General features: G+C 39.2%; 1 protein-coding gene across 2 annotated transcripts in view; it reads right to left on the bottom strand.

Annotated features, from left to right (window-relative positions):
* Positions 1-6,704: 6,704 nt before the first annotated feature.
* The window catches only part of LOC122930432 (rap1 GTPase-activating protein 2-like), a 182,345-nt gene continuing 167,990 nt past the window's right edge, over positions 6,705-21,059 (bottom strand). The window contains exons 20-22 of one of the 2 annotated variants that reach the window (XM_044283839.1): positions 20,869-20,986; positions 18,312-18,394; positions 6,705-10,225 (exon numbers count right to left, since the gene is read on the bottom strand). In XM_044283839.1, coding sequence (XP_044139774.1) covers positions 10,223-10,225; positions 18,312-18,394; positions 20,869-20,986 — 204 coding nt within the window. In that variant the 3' untranslated portion in view covers positions 6,705-10,222. The remainder of the gene's footprint in view (positions 10,226-18,311; positions 18,395-20,868; positions 20,987-21,059) is intronic. The other variant, XM_044283840.1, reaches the window with a different exon arrangement.

The following is a 21,059-nucleotide window of genomic DNA, read 5'->3' as shown; positions in this document are numbered from 1 at the left end:
ATAATATCTCATTAACGGTCAGATTCTTTTCAGGGTCACCAAAGGCATTTGTACCACATGGTCAATGACAATGAGATTATCAGAACATACATACCGTATAACCCGATTTACAGAAATTTGATAAGACAATGCATTTCTAACAAAGTTGTAGAATAAACTCTGGACAGTTTTGGTCATAATAACCCATAATATAATAAATTATTTATTTCAGGAGTTATATCTTGAAAATTAAACCCCTCATGTACCCGTGTTTAAGGATATCTAGCAGCAATACCTAGCTCTGATCTTACTACAGATACGTATTCTAGGAGACAGCATTTATATGGTTATAATTTTAGTTTTGTATTCTAAATAAGATAAAGTGGCGTTGATTCATTTCATAGTATATCTTTACAGTGGTTGGTGCTCTTTTGGTGACAGAGCTTCAATTACCTTTTCAAGATGTGTATGATGACTGATAAAAAAAAAAAAAGACGTCTGATTAATCTTTACTTTGGATGGCCTAGCAACACTGCAAGGAGAAACGGGTTGGACTACCATAAGTGTCTCTGCATTAAACATACGTCTAGTAAGTGGGAGACCATCAAATGGAACAATCTGTAAAATGTGAACTGCCCTTGTCAATTATTGTGCAGAGAAGGGCTGATAAGCAGTTGACTCATAGAAAGAGGAAAACAATATTCTGCCCGGCAGTGCCCATAGATATTAGGTAGGGATAAGAAGACTAATATTAATAGCTAAGACCCCCTTCACATATGTCCGACAATCCTGTTCAGTTACCCTCCGGCATGAAGTAGAAAATGCTGGAGGGGAACTGAAGCCAGATCGGATCCCATAGTTTCCTATTGGATAGTCATACATTCAGCGCATCAGTTCTGATGCCGGATGCCAAATTGCGCCGGACAGAAAAATGCTCAGTTTTTCTGTCTGACGCTATTCATGGATAGATGCCGGATCTGTGCAACTGATCAGCCTGTTTAAAAAAGACCTGTCTGTTCTCCGGACATCTGTTCTAGTAAATATTTGTATTCCCTGTGAAATCGCAATCCTGGGGCATCTTTTCGATCTCTGGATTGTGCCATTTCTCAGTTAGTCCTCCTAGAAATCTACAAATAAATTGCACAACTGCGTGTTAGCATTCCCATTTGTCAAAGTGGTGTGTCCCTACAGAATCAGCACTGATTGGACAGTATCAGACCGTGTCGGGACAAACCCTCAACTGGTAACACACAATTGTCAATTAAGTCACAAATTTCTTGTAGCATTAACAGATGGACCGCACAACACAGAGAAATTAAGCTGAAATTCCAGCTGAAAAGCTGCTTCGCCGTTTGAGCTAGCTGCCTCTCCATGTCGTATCACACTCTTCACCTCACATTTTTGCTCGAAACGTTCAAACCAACCTTTGCTGGCTCTAAACTCTTCATAGCGACTTGTACCAGGGGCTTCACCACTTGACTCTGCCTTTGCTTTCAGTTCTTAAAAAATGCATTTTGCACGTTCACAGATAAAGTTTCCCGGAACAGTGTCCCCTCTCATTTGCTTTTCCTTAATCCATAAATACAGCAACCTCTCCGTCTCAACAATAAGATCTCTGCCTTTGTGAACTGTGGTTGATTTTTCAGTCACTTTAATGCTGTTAAGGGTGGGTTCACACTAGTGTTAGGGATTCCGTTACGGCTTTCCGTTATAATGTGGTTATAACGGAAAATAACGGAATCCATAAGATGGAAGGATGGATCTGTTCTTCTGCCCATAGACTTGTATTATGACGGAATGCAAAACTGAAGTCTTTAAAAGGCATTCCGTTTGCTCTACGTCCTAAAAGAAGTCTATGGGAATCAAAACGGATCCGTCTGGGTCCCGTTATGCAAGACGGAAAACAAAGTCCTGTCGACAGGACTTTGTTTTCCGTCTTGCATAACGGGACCCAGACGGATCCGTTTTGATTCCCATAGACTTCTATTAGGACGTAGAGCAAACGGAATGCCTTTTAAAGACTTCTGTTTTGCATTCCGTCATAATACAAGCCTCTCCAGGTGAAACGTACGTCGAGGTGCAGCTTTTGGTCACACGCTCTGGGTCCAGCATATCATGGGTAATACATGTTTTGTTGTTTTGCTCAGTTAGTTGTTACATTTCTTTTTATATCTCTATTGCCACCTGCACTTGGCACACTTGCCTCTGTCTGTATTGTACAGTTCAATGGCTATGTGCATACCTTATGCGGCCATCACAGGTCTTTGGGTGGGCTAGTTTGCCTTGTGCTATTTGTACATTTTTTCATTTATCTTTCTGTGCATGCAACATACATACCAGTACATGTTACTTTGAGTGAACCTACGGTTCTTACAATTTTCATGCTGATGTATACCTAGGGCTGTGACATCTTTTCCCTGCCAGCTGGGTGTTTGGGAGAGAGGTTGTATTTGACCTCCTTACATGAGGTCTCCCCCCCTCCTGTACACTTGTGCCTTTTGTTTCATATATTGTTTATGTGATCATGTCTCAATAAATGACATATATTTTATATGTGTGTCTCCCACTTTTCTTTGGGGTTATTGGTTCTGTTTTTGGGTTGGATCAGTTATGCTTTCCCATAGACTTCTATTAGGACGGATAGCAAACGGAATGCCTTTTAAAGGCTTCCGTTTTGTATACTGTCTGGGAATTCCGTTATGTTCCGTTATAAGCTATAACGGAATCCATAACGCTAGCGTGAACCCACCCTAAGTGTGTCTCTCTTCTTCACAATTGTAGAAATGGCTGATTGTGAGAAACCATACTGTTGCACTAACTCACTTATCTTCATGCCATTGTCGTGTCTTTTTTATTTATAATTTCCTGTTTCGTTTTTATAGGAATTTTATTTTTTGCCTGCTTGGGAGGCACAATGTCCAGCAGCTTCCGTGTCACTCTCCACCCGATGCTCAAGACGCAGTCCTACAGCACACACTGCATTCAGCCAATCAGCGTCCACAGAACTTCACACTATAAAGTGCACTGATTGGGTGAAGTAACAGTACAGGGGTGGTACTGTACTGTTATGAAATGCTGCTGCATACACCGATTGGCTGAACTCCAGCCTATCGGCGTGTGCCTCTGATTGCCACAGACTGCACGTGATCCCTGGAGACACGCAATTGGTAACTTTAAGCTAAAACACTGATTGGCTGACTATTACAGCCAATCAGCATGTACAAGTGTTCTCTATTGTTGTGCGCCGTTTTCCGGAGGCGTTCAAGCGCTGCTGCTCAGTCACACTACTGCCCTAAGGTATCGTAGGAGAGGCCATCGTAAGTTGAAACCATCGCATGTTGAGCACATCGTAAGTCGAGGGTTCACTGTACATTATATATATATATATATATATATATATATAAAGACATGATTCAACATACTGTAGTCAATTGGCTCGAACATTTTGTTTTTCCTTATGCCATAACCCCTATTGTAATATACTGCCAAACTCGTGAACTTGAAGTTAATAGTGGCCCATTTTATGTTTCCTCACACTTTTCAGTCTCTGCTTTGAAAATCAGAAGTACAGTCTGATCAGTTGTAATAAGCATTACATGACTTTATACTATAAGGATATATTATTTTATTATACTTTATTATTTATACACAAAATAAATAAAATGCCCGGTATTCCTTCTAATACTACATAAACTATGGATTTCTCAAGTGAAAGCAAACATACTGTATTTAAGCCACATACAGGTATATTTAACTAATTAACCTATGGCAAAAAATAAATAAATGAATCAATCGAAATGAAATGCAAACCAATTTGAGACGGGAACTTCCACGCAAGGTTAACTTTGGTTAGTGAATGCAATTTATTTTATACAGTACACAGTAAAAGGAACAGAACTGGTGGTTAACCTCAAATAAGACTTGAGGTTACCCACCAGTTCAGTTTTTTTTTTTTGTATTTACAATTGGGTACCCATTTTTTTGGTTATCATTAGTGACCATTATACTCCTGTGGTTAATTCAATAGTACACAGTAAACATCAAGGATATTCTATGTAAGCGTACTCTTTGTGGTAGATTAGGAGAGCTTGAGGCGCTAGGAGGACAGCAGGCGGTAGAGGAGGAGATGTTGAGCTTAGGAATACAGTATATTAGGGGTCATTTACTATGACCCCCTACACCAGAAACTAGTGTCAAAATGTTGCAAGCCCCCGTTTTGCAACATTTTGCATGCCCATGCACCTAAATTTAGAAGCACGCTCTGTTTTTATGCCACCTTCACCATTGGGAAGTGTGGCGGATGGGGCAGGCCATAAATTCTGGCAAGTTCACTATCACATGCACCAGTTTCTTGGGACTGGAGTAGATTTCAATGTAGGTGCAGGGACTGCTAGAGCATGCGCCTATTTTATGAGGAGGCCTGCTCCCCGTCATAAATGAAGTGCTTCTTCTGGCACCACAGGGGATACCAAATGCTGGTCTTTGATAAGTGACCCCCATTGTTTTCTATATTTAATACAGTATTTTTATGTAAAAAGTTATATAAATGTTTCCAGGACTCATAGAGAGAGCCTGAGAGTCCTCCACCCACACACAGTGATTGACAGCTCTTCTTGTATACAAAGCCATATAGGCAAAGCTTTCATTCAATACTGTGTTGGCGGTGGAAGCAGGACTCATAGGCTTTCTCTAGGAGTCCTCTCAAATCATAGTAAAAAGATACATTACCAAGCTCAGTATCTTCTCCTCCATCATATTCTGGCCACAGATATAATTAAAGGGGTATTCCGGTTATTCTAAGTTATCCACAAGACAAGGGATAACTATTAGACCGATTTGGGTCTGACCACTGGGACCCCTGCAGACCATGAGAATGAGGGTTTCATACCCCTGGAGATAGTATGAGTATGTCCCATAGAGATGCATGGGGCATCTATGCACATGCTTGAACTCCAGCTCTGTTTATTGGGGGGTGTTCTGTTCTCGTGATCGGTGGGGATTCCAGCAATCAGACCTCCACTGATCTAATAGTTATTCCCTATCTTATAGAGCTTGATATTGTGAAATCACTGGAATACTCATTTTCAGGAGATCTGTCAGGTCTCCTATCTTTGACCTTCAAAACTTACACCTGGCATTGTGGTCAGTAATCATTCAGGGATGTAAAATATTAGATTACATTCTAAATGACACAAAATAAAAATTGTTTTGGTTCTTTCCTTGCCTTTCGCATAAAATTGTACAGTTTCAGTTAATTTCAAACTACATAGGAATTGTTGGCTTGCATGGCACCAAATAAAAGAAATGTCAAATTTTTCCTATATTTAAGAATATTAAAAAAAAAATTTTTTACATTTTTTAAATGATACGTAAACAGAAAAATCCAATAAAACCTTGCAGAAAAATAAGTGTTACTCTGGCAACATGGTGACATGTGCTGGCCTAACCCTCACTGGACATTTCAGTGCATAAGTACTTATAAAGGACTCTGCGGTCAGGACCTGGCTGGCTTTGTCTTGACCCTGGTGGTGGTCCCAGCTGCTATCTGACTTTCCTGACATCTCATACACGAAGTTTTAAGAAGAATCCATTTAATGAATTCTAAACTGTAGAAGCTGCATTTTTGGTACATAAACACATGCTCTAACAAACTGGACCTTAAAAATGTCATGGGGTCAATTAAAGAAGAGAGGACCTGTCTACACGCCTGATTCCTTGTAAAATAAACATTCTGGAGCATCTTTCTTTTCAACACTGAATTGTGTTATTCCTCCTAGATATGGGCATTACCATTCCCCTTGTCAATAGCATCTGTACCCCATACAGTTTGTTACTGTCAGCAATTATTGGAGTGTGTAGGAATGAATCTAATTTAAAACCTTAAGGAGAGTAGAGTCCTTTTTAGAAGGTATGTGTTAAAAAAAAAATCTGGTTACATTACATGAATATATATATAGCTCTCTCTCTCTCTCTCTCTCTCTCTCTCTATATATATATATACAGTATATATACAGTATACACACACACCTATTGTCAGTTCCCCTGCAATTCTTTCAATCACCAGTAGAGAGCAGTCATCAACAAAAAAAAAAAGAGTTTGACTCATCATGGGCGTTTATGTATTTGCGTATTATTAGCACATCCTAACAAAGAAATTACATTTTAGATGACAAATCTTCCAAGCAGCAAGATTTCTGTGCCATGACAGATTTATTTTAAATAATTTAGTACCGAAAGAGTAATGATGTGTCTTCGGGGCGGCAGCTGTCAGTCTAGGTGTGCACAGTCTTTTCAGTATCTCACTATTGCACGGTATATAATATACTTTTTACCGGTAACAGAAAGCTTTTTTTAAGATACAAGTCCACTTTCAAAAATTCTTTGAGGGCAATGGAGCAGCTATGTGTTTGCTCATATTGAGCGCATGTATAGTTAGTAGTCTAATTTCTATTCGGTAAATGAGGTAGAGTGAACCCTACAGGACACACTGATACTGTATTGCCTAAAATGGGAGCAGATCACATGAGGTGCAAGGTGAAAAACCGCTGCCAAAAGAAACTTTCCTCCAAGGCAGGGATGCCCAACCTGCGGCCTTCCAGCTGTTGCAAAACTACAACTTTCAGCATGCCCTGATAGCTGTAGGCTGTCCAAGCATGATTGAAGTTATAGTTCTGCAACAGCTGGAGGGCCGCAGGTTGGGCATCCCTGCTCTAAGGGTATGGCCACACAGATTTCCTGAGGCAGTTTTGAAAACCAGGAGAGGATCATAGAAAGAGAGAAAGTATAAAGGACAGATACAAATTCTCTTTATTTTTTTATTTTTTATTCACTCCTGATTTTGGCTTCCAAAACTGCATCGGGAAACCTAATCTTGGGGATGTACCCTTATAAGATTTGCCCCAGTTTTGGGCAAGAATTTTTGGATGTAACACAGAATCCAGCTCTGTGAATGCTGTGGAGGAAGTGGTCATAGTGAGACTTCTTCCTGATCTAATATACTGTAGATATAGTCTATCTCAAACATACAGTGGCACTCTGTAATCTCCAGCTGAATTCACTTTGAGGCAGAGATCATTAGTCTGAAGATGCACTGAAAGCGAAAGCAGTAGAGAAAAACTGCACTTTTCTTAATTAAAAAAACAAATTGGAAAACTGATATTTAGTCCAAAAAGGTTTAAAACTGAATGATAAAAACATAAACCTAAAGGTGCCAAAAGCCTTTAAAGTGTAGCTCTGCTGAAGTTTAAAACTGAAGACAGATGCTGACAAAAAGTTGGGTTAGGGGGCATTCACTAGGCCATGGATGTCAAACTCATGGCCCTCCAGATGTTGCAAAACTACAACTCCCATCATTCCCTTATAGCTGTGGTATGCCCAGGCATGATGGGAGTTGTAGTTTTGCAACAGCTGGAGGGCCACGAGTTTGACATCCCTGCACTAGGCTGTAAGGCCCTGATTTATCATACATTCACTCCAAAATTCTGGCATCAAAAAGTCACAAAGTATGGCTCTTGCAACTTTTACACTCACTTGAGCAAAATTTTGCAACTTTTTGGATTTTTACACCACTCACTCCAGTTTAGTAAAATGGGTGGAACAGTGGGCGTGGTTAGCTATGTTAATGAGTTTCGCTCCAGATTTATCATTGCAGGTTTTTTTTAAAGTCACAAAAAGTCGCAATCTTACTCTAGGAGGAGGGTGGAGTAAGAAAACTGGAGTAGCTGCTCTAGACAGAAGAGTTAGGTTTAAGGACAAGCCAAATTTATCAAACAACCTGTGACATTTGATAAATGTGGCACAAAGTACTCCAACACAGACTCAAGCAAAAGTAACTTCACATATTCTCCTCATGATAAATTTCCCCCTAAGTGTTTCGTGGTCTGCAAACCATGGAACTGTTAAACACTAATATCGGCTGTGCGGATCCACCATGGAGCAAGCATATGAATAGCTGCTGCAAAAGATAGATGTCCTGTATGTCACAACATGCGGACCAAAGAACCATTGAAGTCGATGGATCTGCACCGTGATACGGTGTGCACACGGCCAGTGTCCGTGTTTTGAGGATCCGTGTAGGAATACATCCTTGGCCAGTTGCTGAAGCAAATAATGGATGACCTGCCTAGGTGCGTACACCTCACTTGCTTCATGGTCATCCATACTCTCACCCCTGCAGCATCCCCTGTCGTCAGTTTTAAACTTTGGTTTTTATAATTCTGGAGCAAAGCTTCAAGTGAACACAATGTGGCAGCTACCACCTGTATCTACGAAATTCCACAGAGGTGGAAAAAGTGCTGAAACATATGGCATTACTGTCCAATTTTCAATCCAAATTCTCTGCATCAAGATTATTTCTCAAGAGTGGGTAGTACGGTACATGTTCCTGTGACCAGATGATATTACCGAGCATTAGTCTAGCCCACATCCACACTCAAGGAGATTTTCCAGAACTAAAAACACAACAGGGGAGATTTCCTGATCAGTGCCAGAATTCTGCTGTAATTTGTGCCCAAAAAAACCCAAAACAAAACAGAAACCTGACGTACATGCCTGCAACACATTTGTTAAGTTATTTAGACACTTTCAGACACTGTTTGCAACTCATCCGACAAGGGTCTAAATGTGATCGTGAGCCCAAAAATTTGTCAATTTTATGGGCATCAATTAAGTCAACAAATAAGTGGTGTAAACATGGCCTGATGAAGCAGCTGATTATCAGTACGGAAGTGTTCCTTCACGACAAATGTCTGCTCGTCAGTGGGGTTGAAGCACTGTATGAGGGTGAGCGATGGCTACTGCTATCACTCATCCCCGTACAAATTCATTGTTTCTGGGGAGCAGATTATTCTCTACACCGCGCAACCTGCTGCCCAGAAACTATGACTTCTGTGTCCGCATGAACGATTGTTTCATCAGATGAAAAAGCGTTTTGATCGTTCATCGGGTGATCAGCAGCAGCTTTAAATGGGAAAAATAAATTGGAAATGAGCGTTCCTACGAACGTTCATCCTTGATAATCTACCCAACAATCGTGCAGCGTAAAGCCTGTACTAGACTGGCAGATTATCTACCAGATTATCGCTAACTAGAGTTTGTACGAACGCTCTTTAGTGGTGATCTGGCAGTGTAATACTGCCGCCGATGTACGAGCAAAAACATGTTCATTGGGCAATTGGAATCTTTCAACAGCTTTAAAAATCATTGTTTGCCGGCGGCAGATTGTACTGTCTAATCACAATCTGCTGTCGGCAAACAACTGGACATCATGAGGACAAGCAGTGGTATAACGATCATTCCTCCCCATACTATGGAGGAGATCGCTGCATGTACTAGCAGTGGTCTTCTCTGCTAATGAGCAGGTGATTGCCGGGAATCTCCTCCAGGATTGCAACCAATACAGCCTTAAAGACACCTTTATATTAGACAGTCTATAGGTAAACCAGATTTACCAGCAGGCATCAGCCACGGGGATAAATCTGATGCAGTTTAAGATTGTCCAGTCGTCTAAGTTCCCACTGTCTTACTTTAGAGAGTCTTAGCAAATGTGCACCAATGTGTAACGAGGATGATGACCTATTCTGTGCCTTAACTTATGCTTATGTCATGGGACCCTGATTTGTGATATTTCCCAATATTGGATTCGTTCTTCAAGCCATAGCACATTCAGATGCACTTGTGCATATATGTTGCATAAGGTGGCAAAAAGCAGCCATGTTTAATGAAACCGTTCACCTCTATAGGTCATCTGATATGACTCTATGGCAGAAATGAGACGTGCCACATGAAGATCCTAAGGTAGATGGAACAGCAGATATCACTGTATCAAACATCAAGTACCACCTAGAGAGAATGCCCAAAATTGTGGTAAGAATTCCCAAATTCCAGTGAATCTCCTTTAATAAACTTGGCACTCGGTGATGAGGTGCTATATAGTCCGTGCAAGTACGGTGCTTCACATTAAAATAAAAAAAATCTCTGCTTTAGATAATGTGAAAGAAAAATATGGGCAAGAGTCAATTCCACTATTGGACAAGACAGGTCATACTATAAACTCCGTTCACAAGACGAGTGTCACAGGACACAAGGAGTGCACTAAGATGGCAGTTCGTTCTTTGATTAGTGGGAAACAGCTTGGCAGTTAGACATTTCCATGAATTCATTGTGGCAGTAGCTTTTTGTGGAGTGACTATACCCTCGCAGGCCAGTTTTAAAGTTGGTAGTTCCACTTTCACAGGGCGTCAGTTCACTGCAACACAAAATGAACAGTCGTCAGTACAGAAACGATGGATGAGGAGACATGGTGTGTACAGAAGATCATGCTGAAGCTTAGCATTCAGAGCTCTATGTTTTGTCATAATCACAACATGACACAAGCAGCAAGACAAAGACGTATGTAAAAAAAATGTGAAGACCTCAGGCGTACAGTAAGCTGTCAGCAAGAAATGCAAAATGATGGCAAAGATATGTATTTTTTCCAGCTGTCTAGCTGAACTCAGTTGCGCTAAATCCTGACTGATAAGCAACTGTACCCATGAAGAGGACTGACCTTTCTGCTCCCTGCTCTACTGATGAATCATTTGGACCTGTAGCCTTGGGGCTCATGCACACGATTGTATTTTTGATCCGCATCCGATACGCATTTTTGTTCTATTCTTGTCTGCATAACAGACAAGGATAGGATTGTTCTATTATGGGCTGGACGTTCTGTTCCGCAAAATGGAAAATGCATATGCCCAGTATCTGTGTTTTGCGGATCCACAATTTGTGGACTGCAAAACAGGCAACGGTCGTGTACATGAGCCCTTACCAACTTAAGGACCTTGCCATTTTTTACCTTAAGGACCAGGCTGTTTTTTTGGAAACTTGACATGTGTCACTTTATGTGGTGATAACTTTGGAATGTTTTTACTTATCCAAGCTATTCTGAGACAGTTTTCTCGCGACACATTTCTACTTCATGATAGTGAAAAAATTTGGTCGATATAATTCACCTTTTCCGAAAATTTGGAAAAATTAGCCATTTTCAAAATTTGAATTTCTTTGCTTTTAAGGCAGATAGTGATACATCATAAGAGAGTTATTACCTTACATTCCCATATGTCCACTTTCATGTTTGCATCATTTTGTACATGTAATTAATTTTTTTAGGATCTTAAAAGGCTTAGAATTTTAGAAGAAAATGTAAAAAATTTTAAGAAAATTTCCAAAACCCACTTTTTTAAGGACCCAAAAAACTTTTTGGCCAGATTCTCCCTTTTAATTCTTTTTTTCCTCTAACACATAAAGGGTTAACAGCAAAAAAAAAACAACTATATTTATTAACCTGATTCTGCAGTTCACAGAAACACCCCATATGTGGTCATAAACTGCTGTACGGAAACACAGCAGAGCACACCATTTTTGAAAGAAAAACAATCATGTTTTTATGTCTCCATTTTCAGAAAGCCAAATCTTTTTTTATTTTTTGGGCGATTGTCTTAGTTAAGCTCATGTGATATTTTTATAGAGAAGGTTGTTACGGATGCGGCTATACCTAATGTTTTTTTAATATATATTTTGGTTTTAAACAATAAAAACATTTTTGAAACAAAAAACTATGTTTTTATGTCTCCATTTTCTGAAAGCCATATCTTTTTTTTTTTTTTCTTTGGGAGATTGTCTTAGTTATGTCTCATTTTTTGCGGGATGAGATGATGGTTTGATTGGTACTATTTTGGGGTACACACTACTTTTTGATCGTTTGGTATTACACTTTTTGTGATGTATGGTGACAAAATAATAAATTTTTTGGCACGTTTTTTTTTTTTTAATGGTTTTCTCCAGACGGGCTAGCTCATGTGATATTTTTATAGAGCAGGTTGTTACGGATGCAGCGATACTTAATGTTTTTTTTAATATATATTTTGGTTTTAAACAATAAAAAAAAAATTGAAACCAAAAAATTATGTTTTTATGTCTCCATTTTCTGAAAGCCATATCTTTTTTATTTTTTGGCTGATTGTCTTATGTAGGAACTCATTTTTTGCGGGATGAGATGACGGTTTGATTGGTACTATTTTTGGGTACATACAGTACAGACCAAAAGTTTGGACACACCTTCTCATTCAAAGAGTTTTCTTTATTTTCATGACTATGAAGGCATCAAAACTATGAATTAACACATGTGGAATTATATACATAACAAACAAGTGTGAAACAACTGAGAATATGTCATATTCTAGGTTCTTCAAAGTAGCCACCTTTTGCTTTGATTACTGCTTTCGACACTCTTGGCATTCTCTTGATGAGCTTCAAGAGGTAGTCCCCTGAAATGGTCTTCCAACAGTCTTGAAGGAGTTTCCAGAGATGCTTAGCACTTGTCGGCCCTTTTGCCTTCACTCTGCGGTCCAGCTCACCCCAAACCATCTCGATTGGGCTCAGGTCCGGTGACTGTGGAGGCCAGGTCATCTGGCGCAGCACCCCATCACTCTCTTTTTACTTTCATTTTAATTTTAGAATTACTTTCAAAGTTTTCCCAATTTTTCGGCTGACTGACTGACCTTCATTTCTTAAAGTAATGATTGCCACTCGTTTTTCTTTACTTAGCTGCTTTTTTCTTGCCATAATACAAATTCTAACAGTCTATTCAGTAGGACTATCAGCTGTGTATCCACCTGGCTTCTCCTCAACGCCTCTGATGGTCCCAACCCCATCTATAAGGCAAGAAATCCCACTTATTAAACCTGACAGGGCACACCTGTGAAGTGAAAACCATTTCAGGTGACTACCTCTTGAAGCTCATCAAGAGAATGCCAAGAGTATGGAAAACAGTAATCAAAGCAAAAGGTGGCTACTTTGAAGAACCTAGAATATGACATATTTTCAGTTGTTTCACACTTTTTTGTTATGTATATAATTCCACATGTGTTAATTCATAGTTTTGATGCCTTCAGTGTGAATCTACAATTTTCATAGTCATGAAAATAAAGAAAACTCTTTGAATGAGAAGGTGTGTCCAAACTTTTGGTCTGTACTGTACACCGTATGACTTTTTTATCGCTTTGTATTAAACTTTTTGTGATAAAAGGTGACAAAAAATAGCTTTTTTTTAGCACAGTTTTTATTACAATTTTTTTTACAATGTTGACCGGACTGGGTGGATCATGGTATATTTTTATATTGCAGGCTGTTCTGGACTCGGCGATACCTAATATGTGTGCTTATTATTTTATTTTTCTATTTTTCACAATTTTATATGAAAGGGGCTTTAATTTTTTTATTGTTAAAAACAATTTTATTTCACTTCAATAATTTATTAATTTTTGTCCCACTATGGGACTTGAACATTTCAGGGTTTGATCCCTGTTTCAATACAGCACAATACATTTGTTTGTGCTGTATTGAATGGTCAGTGCCTTACATTGTAAAATGCTGACAGTTGCCTAGGAGACCCATCCCTGGGGCTGGATCTCTTGGGCTTCCGTAGCTGGCACAGGCATCGGGGCTGCCATAGCAACAAAGGCGTCACCGTTGACTTCATTGCATCCAATCCCTGCTTCTTTCTGTGGTCAGCCTCTTCTCGCTACTATGCGACTGCATGGGTCTGTCAATCAAAGCAGTGAGGGAGTTGCTGGCCACAGAAAGAAGCTGAGATTGGATGCAATAAGAGCAACAGTGACATCCATGTTGTTCCAAAGGGCCTAATTTGCATATTTAGAAAAAGTATAAAAGCAGAGCATCTGATCATCAAAAAGAAAATAATAATGGGAACCACAGCTATGTGTCTATCCAAACAGATAGGGAGGTTGCTAGTGACAGATTGCCTTTAAAGATAATATGTCATCAGAATATAACCTATTGTTTAAATCATGATTTTACGTTAAACATATTTTTAAGAGCTTTGATTATGTTGTTTTTAATATTCTGTGGTACTTTCTATATTAAACAAAAATCCTAAAAGCCAGTGACAGATAACACCTATACAGGTCCTTCTCAAAAAATTTGCATATTGTGATAAAGTTCATTATTTTCTGTAATGTACTGATAAACATTAGACTTTCATATATTTTAGATTCATTACACACAAACTGAAGTAGTTCAAGCCTTTTATTGTTTTAATATTGATGATTTTGGCATACAGCTCATGAAAACCCAAATTTCCTATCTAAAAAAATTAGCATATTTCATCCGACCAATAAAAGAAAAGTGTTTTTAATACAAAAAAAGTCAACCTTAAAATAATTATGTTCAGTTCTGCACTCAGTACTTGGTCGGGAATCCTTTTGCAGAAATGACTGCTTCAATGCGGCGTGGCATGGAGGCAATCAGCCTGTGGCACTGCTGAGGTGTTATGGAGGCCCAGGATGCTTCGATAGCGGCCTTAAGCTCATCCAGAGTGTTGGGTCTTGCGTCTCTCAACTTTCTCTTCCCAATATCCCACAGATTCTCTATGGGGTTCAGGTCAGGAGAGTTGGCAGGCCAATTGAGCACAGTAATACCATGGTCAGTAAACCATTTACCAGTGGTTTTGGCACTGTGAGCAGGTGCCAGGTCGTGCTGAAAAATGAAATCTTCATCTCCATAAAGCTTTTCAGCAGATGGAAGCATGAAGTGCTCCAAAATCTCCTGATAGCTAGCTGCATTGACCCTGCCCTTGATAAAACACAGTGGACCAACACCAGCAGCTGACATGGCACCCCAGACATTCACTGACTGTGGGTACTTGACACTGGACTTCAGGCATTTTGGCATTACCCTCTCCCCAGTCTTCCTCCAGACTCTGGCACCTTGATTTCCGAATGACATGCAACAGTCCAGTGCTTCTTCTCTGTAGCCCAGTTCAGGCGCTTCTGCCGCTGTTTCTGGTTCAAAAGTGGCTTGACCTGGGGAATGCGGCACCTGTAGCCCATTTCCTGCACACGCCTGTACACGGTGGCTGTGGATGTTTCTACTCCAGACTCAGTCCACTGCTTCCGCAGGTCCCCCAAGGTCTGGAATCGGTCCTTCTCCACAATCTTCCTCAGGGTCCGGTCACCTCTTCTCGTTGTGCAGCGTTTTCTGCCACACTTTTTCCTTCCCACAGACTTCCCACTGAGGTGCCTTGATACAGCACTCTGGGAACAGCCTATTCCTTCAGAAATTTCTTTCTGTGTCCTACCCTCTTGCTTGAGGGTGTCAATGATGGCCTTCTGGACAGCAGTCAGGTCGGCAGTCTTACCCATGATTGCGGTTTTGAGTAGTGAACCAGGCTGGGAGTTTTTAAAAGCCTCAGGAATCTTTTGGAGGTTTTTAGAGTTAATTAGTTGATTCAGATGATTAGGTTAATAGCTCGTTTAGAGAACCTTTTCATGATATGCTAATTTTTTTAGATAGGAAATTTGGGTTTTCATGAGCTGTATGCCAAAATCATCAATATTAAAACAATAAAATGCTTGAACTACTTCAGTTGGTGTGTAATGAATCTAAAATATATGAAAGTCTAATGTTTATCAGTACATTACAGAAAATAATGAACTTTATCACAATATGCTAATTTTTTGAGAAGGACCTGTATAGTCCACCATGCACAACAGGTGATGGTCACTGCCGACCTACTCCTCCCCCTCCCTGCTCGGTGACCTCTGCACAGGTCACACCGCATGTCTAAACAACAGCTCTCTAAATGCTGTTAGCAACAACTCAAACCGAATGGCTTCCCCCATAATCATGTGCAGAAAATAAACAAAACAAAAAATCTACAATAAAAAAAAAAATGATTAGAAAAATATGTCATTATCTGGTATTGAGCAGTAAAAAATAAAGATGATACATTCCCTTCAAGATTTCCTTTTGAGCTAAAATAACTGTAAGGGAATCTTTGTGTCTATGACTGGGGTTACACAATAGCAGGAGATGTGCACCAGTATGTGTGATTTACATGTGTGTAGTGCAATCATTTCTTGTAATATAACATAGTATAGCAGCTTCTTATTATTTACTGTGTGCCACATACAGTAATTGGACATACCATAGCATATCGATAACAGTATTACGCTGCGTCAGATGTCAGGTGACACTAACCGCCGTGCTGCCCTAGCATAATACTTCTATTGCCGTATACTGTGCTCCCTCCATTCTCATCTAGACCCCTGAGGAAGCTGCAGTAGCAGCAGTACATGCGGGGCTTCTCCCTCCTGTGTCTTAGATTTAGCCCTGGGCCTCTTGATATTTTCTTTGAATTCACACAAATTTGCCTTTCTTTGCTTATGTTCTATTGGATGTAGCATTACCATTATCTTGACTGTATTTTGGAACTTTACTGCCGTTTTTTGATTCCTTAGCTTTTTTAGTACTTTATGACACTTTCTTTCTTGCATGTTAATTGTGCACTTTTTGCACTGTAAAAACAAACTTGGCCTTTTTATATGTAATTGAAGTTTATATTTTAACCCTGGTGTTCTGATCCACTTTTGGTTGTTGTCCTTGGCCCTCGTGTATAAATTACGTATATATTTTATATGTTTTTAGCCTCTTTGGATATGTTGCTTCCCATTAATTTGTAATTTAATACATTTAGCTTTATCACTTATCTTGCGTGTACGTGTCCTTGTATGTATTTGATCTATTTTTCTTTGATATTTATAGGACCATTCTTATCTTGAACAGTGTCCATTATTAACTAATTTATGTATGACTGGTAGTTTGTGCATGAATGATAATGAATGCAAGTGTAACAGTAATAGCGTAATAGTCAGCATGTCAGTGACGGATAGTTTAAGCAAGTGTGACAGGGACTGACACTGTGTGAACAGGGAGGAGTATAACTTTTTTACAGCATTTGGTCCGAAATCTTCTTAAGAATAGGGAATGTACCTGATCAGTGCTGGTCCAACTGCTTGGACCACCACCATTCATGAGAACGGGGGTCCTGTGTTCTCCGTATGAATGGAGTGATAGTCAAGCATGCTCCTGCAGTTCCATAGCATCTATACATAAAATGTCAGCCAGTAGACATCTTGAAAGTGAACAACTAACATACAGTACCTTTCAATTATAGAATGATTTGCTGCATCTCCATAAATCCCCTTTAAATTAGCAGGTTCACATGTGTCCTCATTTATGTCACATTTTAAAACTGTCCTATAAAGATTGTTATGCCCATACTGTCTGTCATACTGGGTGATAAATACGCCCCACAATGATACCAATGAAAACTACAAGTCGTCATGCAAAAATCGAGTCCTCGCAGAGCTTAGTAGAAAGAAAAATAAAAAACTATATACGAGTCTTGGGATGCAAAAACATTTTCTTTTATTTTTTAAAGGGGTTTTTATTGTGCAATAGTAGTAGAATAAGAACTAGGGTATATGTATTTGATATTGCAGTAGTCAAACTGACAAAGAGAATAAAGTTATCTATTTTATTCATGCCAAAAAATGACTGCCGCTAAATTTTTAACGTTAAAAACTCAGTGGTATTATTTCTGGGGTTTTTCCATCCCCTGTAAAACTGTAAATCAATGAGTTATGTATACCCCAAAATGGTACCATTAGAAACTACTTGTCCCGCAAAAGAACAAGCTTTCATATGGCTAAAAGGAAAAATAAAAAAATTATAGGTCTTGGAGTGTGACAATACAAAAAGGAAAAAGTCCTTGGCCACTAAAGCCCAAAACAGGCCAGTCAACTAAGGAGATCTAACCCAATTATCTAGTGTTGGTGATGAGAAGCCTCATGGTATTTAGCTATGAAGGTTAGTACTGTAAGGTATTACGTTATCAGAGCTTTCAAACTGTTTAGCGCAAGCCTGTTACAATTGCCATACATGAATATAAATTGTATAGATGAGACTACTGTTACGATTGCCATACATGAAGATAAATTGTATAGATGAGACTATAAGCTAGAAGACGCAAATTATAAATACTAAGCTGCTTTGTATGTTGCAAGCTCTCAGGGCACTGGATCATTTATGTGGCTCACGTGGCCATTTTCATGCAAAAGAACATGGGACCTTATGACAATGAGCAATTATAGACTTAAGCAACAATCTGTCAGATGGTGTAAATCTTTGTCATTTCTTTGTAAACCAGCACAAATAAAATACACAAGATTTCCACTTTAAAAGAACAGTCTAGTGGCAAACACATGACTTCCATTTACCAACAAACTACTGTAGAAATGTCCAATACATTCCCAGGTAGGAAGAATCCAGTCACAGCACAGCCATGATGGAAAATAGGGTAAGTATAGGAACTAGCCTACTACCTACAGTATATGTGACACTCAAACTTTTCACAAGCCAGCTCATATGACACAACAGTACAGCTCGCCCATGCTGCCTTGGGTTGGACATCTGTAGACAATGCTACTTACTGTACTTGAGCCGGAACTTGACTGGCTGAGTTTATCAAAACGAAATTTGAGGTTGGATCTTGGGGAATTTTTACTCTTTACATCTGTGAGAAGGAGAGATGATCAGAGGTGCACTTGATTTTATTCATTCACCTTATTTCCTTCAGACTATATGTGGGAAGACAGAGTACTATGAATTTACTAGCTACTTATAGAATTTAAAGAGGTATAGTTGATGTTCTTCACACTGTACAAAAATGGTAAAATTCTGGACTTCATCCTTATAATGTGAGACTCATAAACATAATGATGGTTCCTCAGTCTACACAAAAAATTCAGACAGTTCAATGTCCTGATCTTCTGATGAGTTATAAGTGCTTGAAGTTACAGGCCCAAAGAGTCAGAACAACCTCAGAGTTCTCATGAAATCTTTGAACCTGTCTTCTGTTCTTATTCCGCCTCCTAACAGGGATATTATGTGGATCCAAATCATTCTCTATCTTAATGTTCACATATAATGGCCAGAATATTGTTAGTGCTATGTATGTGTTCACAATAGGTTGGATCCATACAATGTTGGCCAGAACACTGTCAGATGTTGTGAGAACCTGGAAATATTGTAGCCTCAGGCTTGCTGTAGTAAGATTTATTAAACATAATTAAACCCTGGTTTTCTATTCTCTTTAAAAACTGCTGTTCTGCAAATTTCTGAATTATATTCTCTTTGTAATCACATTCTTAGTCTGCAATACCTGGTATAATCTGGATGTAGACTCCTCATGTATCTAGACAAAAGAGTTCACTTTTTCCCACCTAAGAGCTACTTTGATTACTTCCATATGTCATCCTAAAGAGACATATAGGTTCTTGTTACAACAGTTGCCATAATGTGATTGGGTGATTTGAACTGTAGGTTGTAAGGGAACACCCACGTTTTTGCTTAATAAAAGGAATCTTCTGCCATTTGAGGTCGGAAGTAGATAGACCACCATTAGTCATGTCTTCTCATTCTTTTGCCCCTAGACTGATTTTTTGAAGCATTGCAAACAACATGATTAGATCACTTGATTAGGAATCATGCAAAAATTCTACCATGACAGACTTCAAGCACTGATAACTGAGCACAGGTCCTCTTAAGCTTTTCAGTTACAGTTAAGAACTTCTGTGATTGTATCCAATATTCAGTAACAACAGCAAAATAATAAAAATAATGAGTAAAGAGAGAAGACTACATGCACTATAGCTAAAGGACGGTTGGTCATTTGCATGTCATTTCATCTGCATGTCTATGGCTCTTTGTAAGCCTATCATGTATCCCATTCATAACATTTAAGCCACCTGCCTCTTATTGTGTAGGACCCCCTTATCCAACAAAACAGCTCTATCTCATCGAAACATAGACTCTACAAGACCTCTGAAGGCTTCTTGTGGCCTCTGGCACCAGGATATTAGAAGCAAAACTTTTAACTCCCGGTGGGGCCTCCATGGAATGGATGTGCATCAATGAAAGTTTGGTGCCCATGACCCTGTTGCCAAATCGCTGATGGCCCTTCCTTGAACCCCTCTGGTAACTACTAACTAATGCATACCAAAGGAATACCCTGTCATTTTGGAGATATTCTGACCCACTTGTATTATTTGGCCCTTGGCGGAGTCACTCAGTTCCTTACGCTTGCTCACTTTTCCTGTTTCCAAAATATCAACTCTACTGAATTAATAGTTTACTTGGTGCCTAATATATCCAACCCCATGATAGGTACCATTGTTTCGAGATAATTTTAGTCGCTCTACCAGTTTTAATGTTATGGCTGATGTATATATATGGAAAAAATACAGCAGAGAGGAATTGTTTCTACACATGGTTAGCTTATACTTGTTTATGGAAGAGATATGCAGAATGCACATTCATGGACTTTTAGCATATGCTGGGCCATATATATTAAGCGCATACTACCTATACAGTTGACCCCCTATATAAGCAAATACGAGCAGTACTATAACTCAGATTACATATCTTGCAGTCTACATTTGTACTATCAAGCTGTAGCTTTACAAGAACTGCCCTATTTTCCAAATGACTTTGCTGAATATGAAATTCTGCATCATCTGCTGCCATAAGTTGAATCAAGTCTCCTGTATTCAGTCCTAGAGATATTGGGGGGGGGGGGCAAGGTTTACTTCCTGCACTCCAAAATTCTGGCCTCACACATTCGTAAAATAGGGCTCTTGTGGCTTACTTGCGCTAAAATGTTGCAACTTTTAGCATTTTTATACCACACCCTCCAGTTTTGAAAAATGGGTGGTAAAGTGGGTATAGTTAGCTAGGGTCTCACTTCAAATTTATCACTGGGATTGTTTTAAAAAGTCACAAAAAAGTTTCAATTTCTCTCCAGTAAAAAAACTGGAGTTGCATTTACAGACAAAAATGTTAGGTTCAACGATGTTCCAAATTTAATCAACAACAAGTGATATTTGATAAATCTTGGTGCAACGTACGTCAATGCAGACTTAAGCAAACCTGACTTCAAATATTACCCTCATGATAAATTCCCACCATAAAGTGTAATAAGGGAAGCACCTGTAGGGCTCCTGCTCATGATTACAGGGGTAGTGGAAGTATGGTTCTCGTGGCTAGGCGACGGGCTGTAGACAAACACCTCCTGTTTGTAGGGTGATGCGTTCAGAGGTTGGCTGCCCTGTGGAAAATGTTTGTAAAAATATATTTAGATCCCTTTTTTTAAAATTTTTACTTCATTTAAGGAAGGCAAA

Source organism: Bufo gargarizans, chromosome 3 (assembly GCF_014858855.1).
Source record: "Bufo gargarizans isolate SCDJY-AF-19 chromosome 3, ASM1485885v1, whole genome shotgun sequence".
NCBI lineage: Eukaryota > Metazoa > Chordata > Amphibia > Anura > Bufonidae > Bufo > Bufo gargarizans.
The sequence above is the reverse complement of the archived record's forward strand: the minus strand, read 5'-3'. Positions and strand labels throughout refer to the sequence as shown.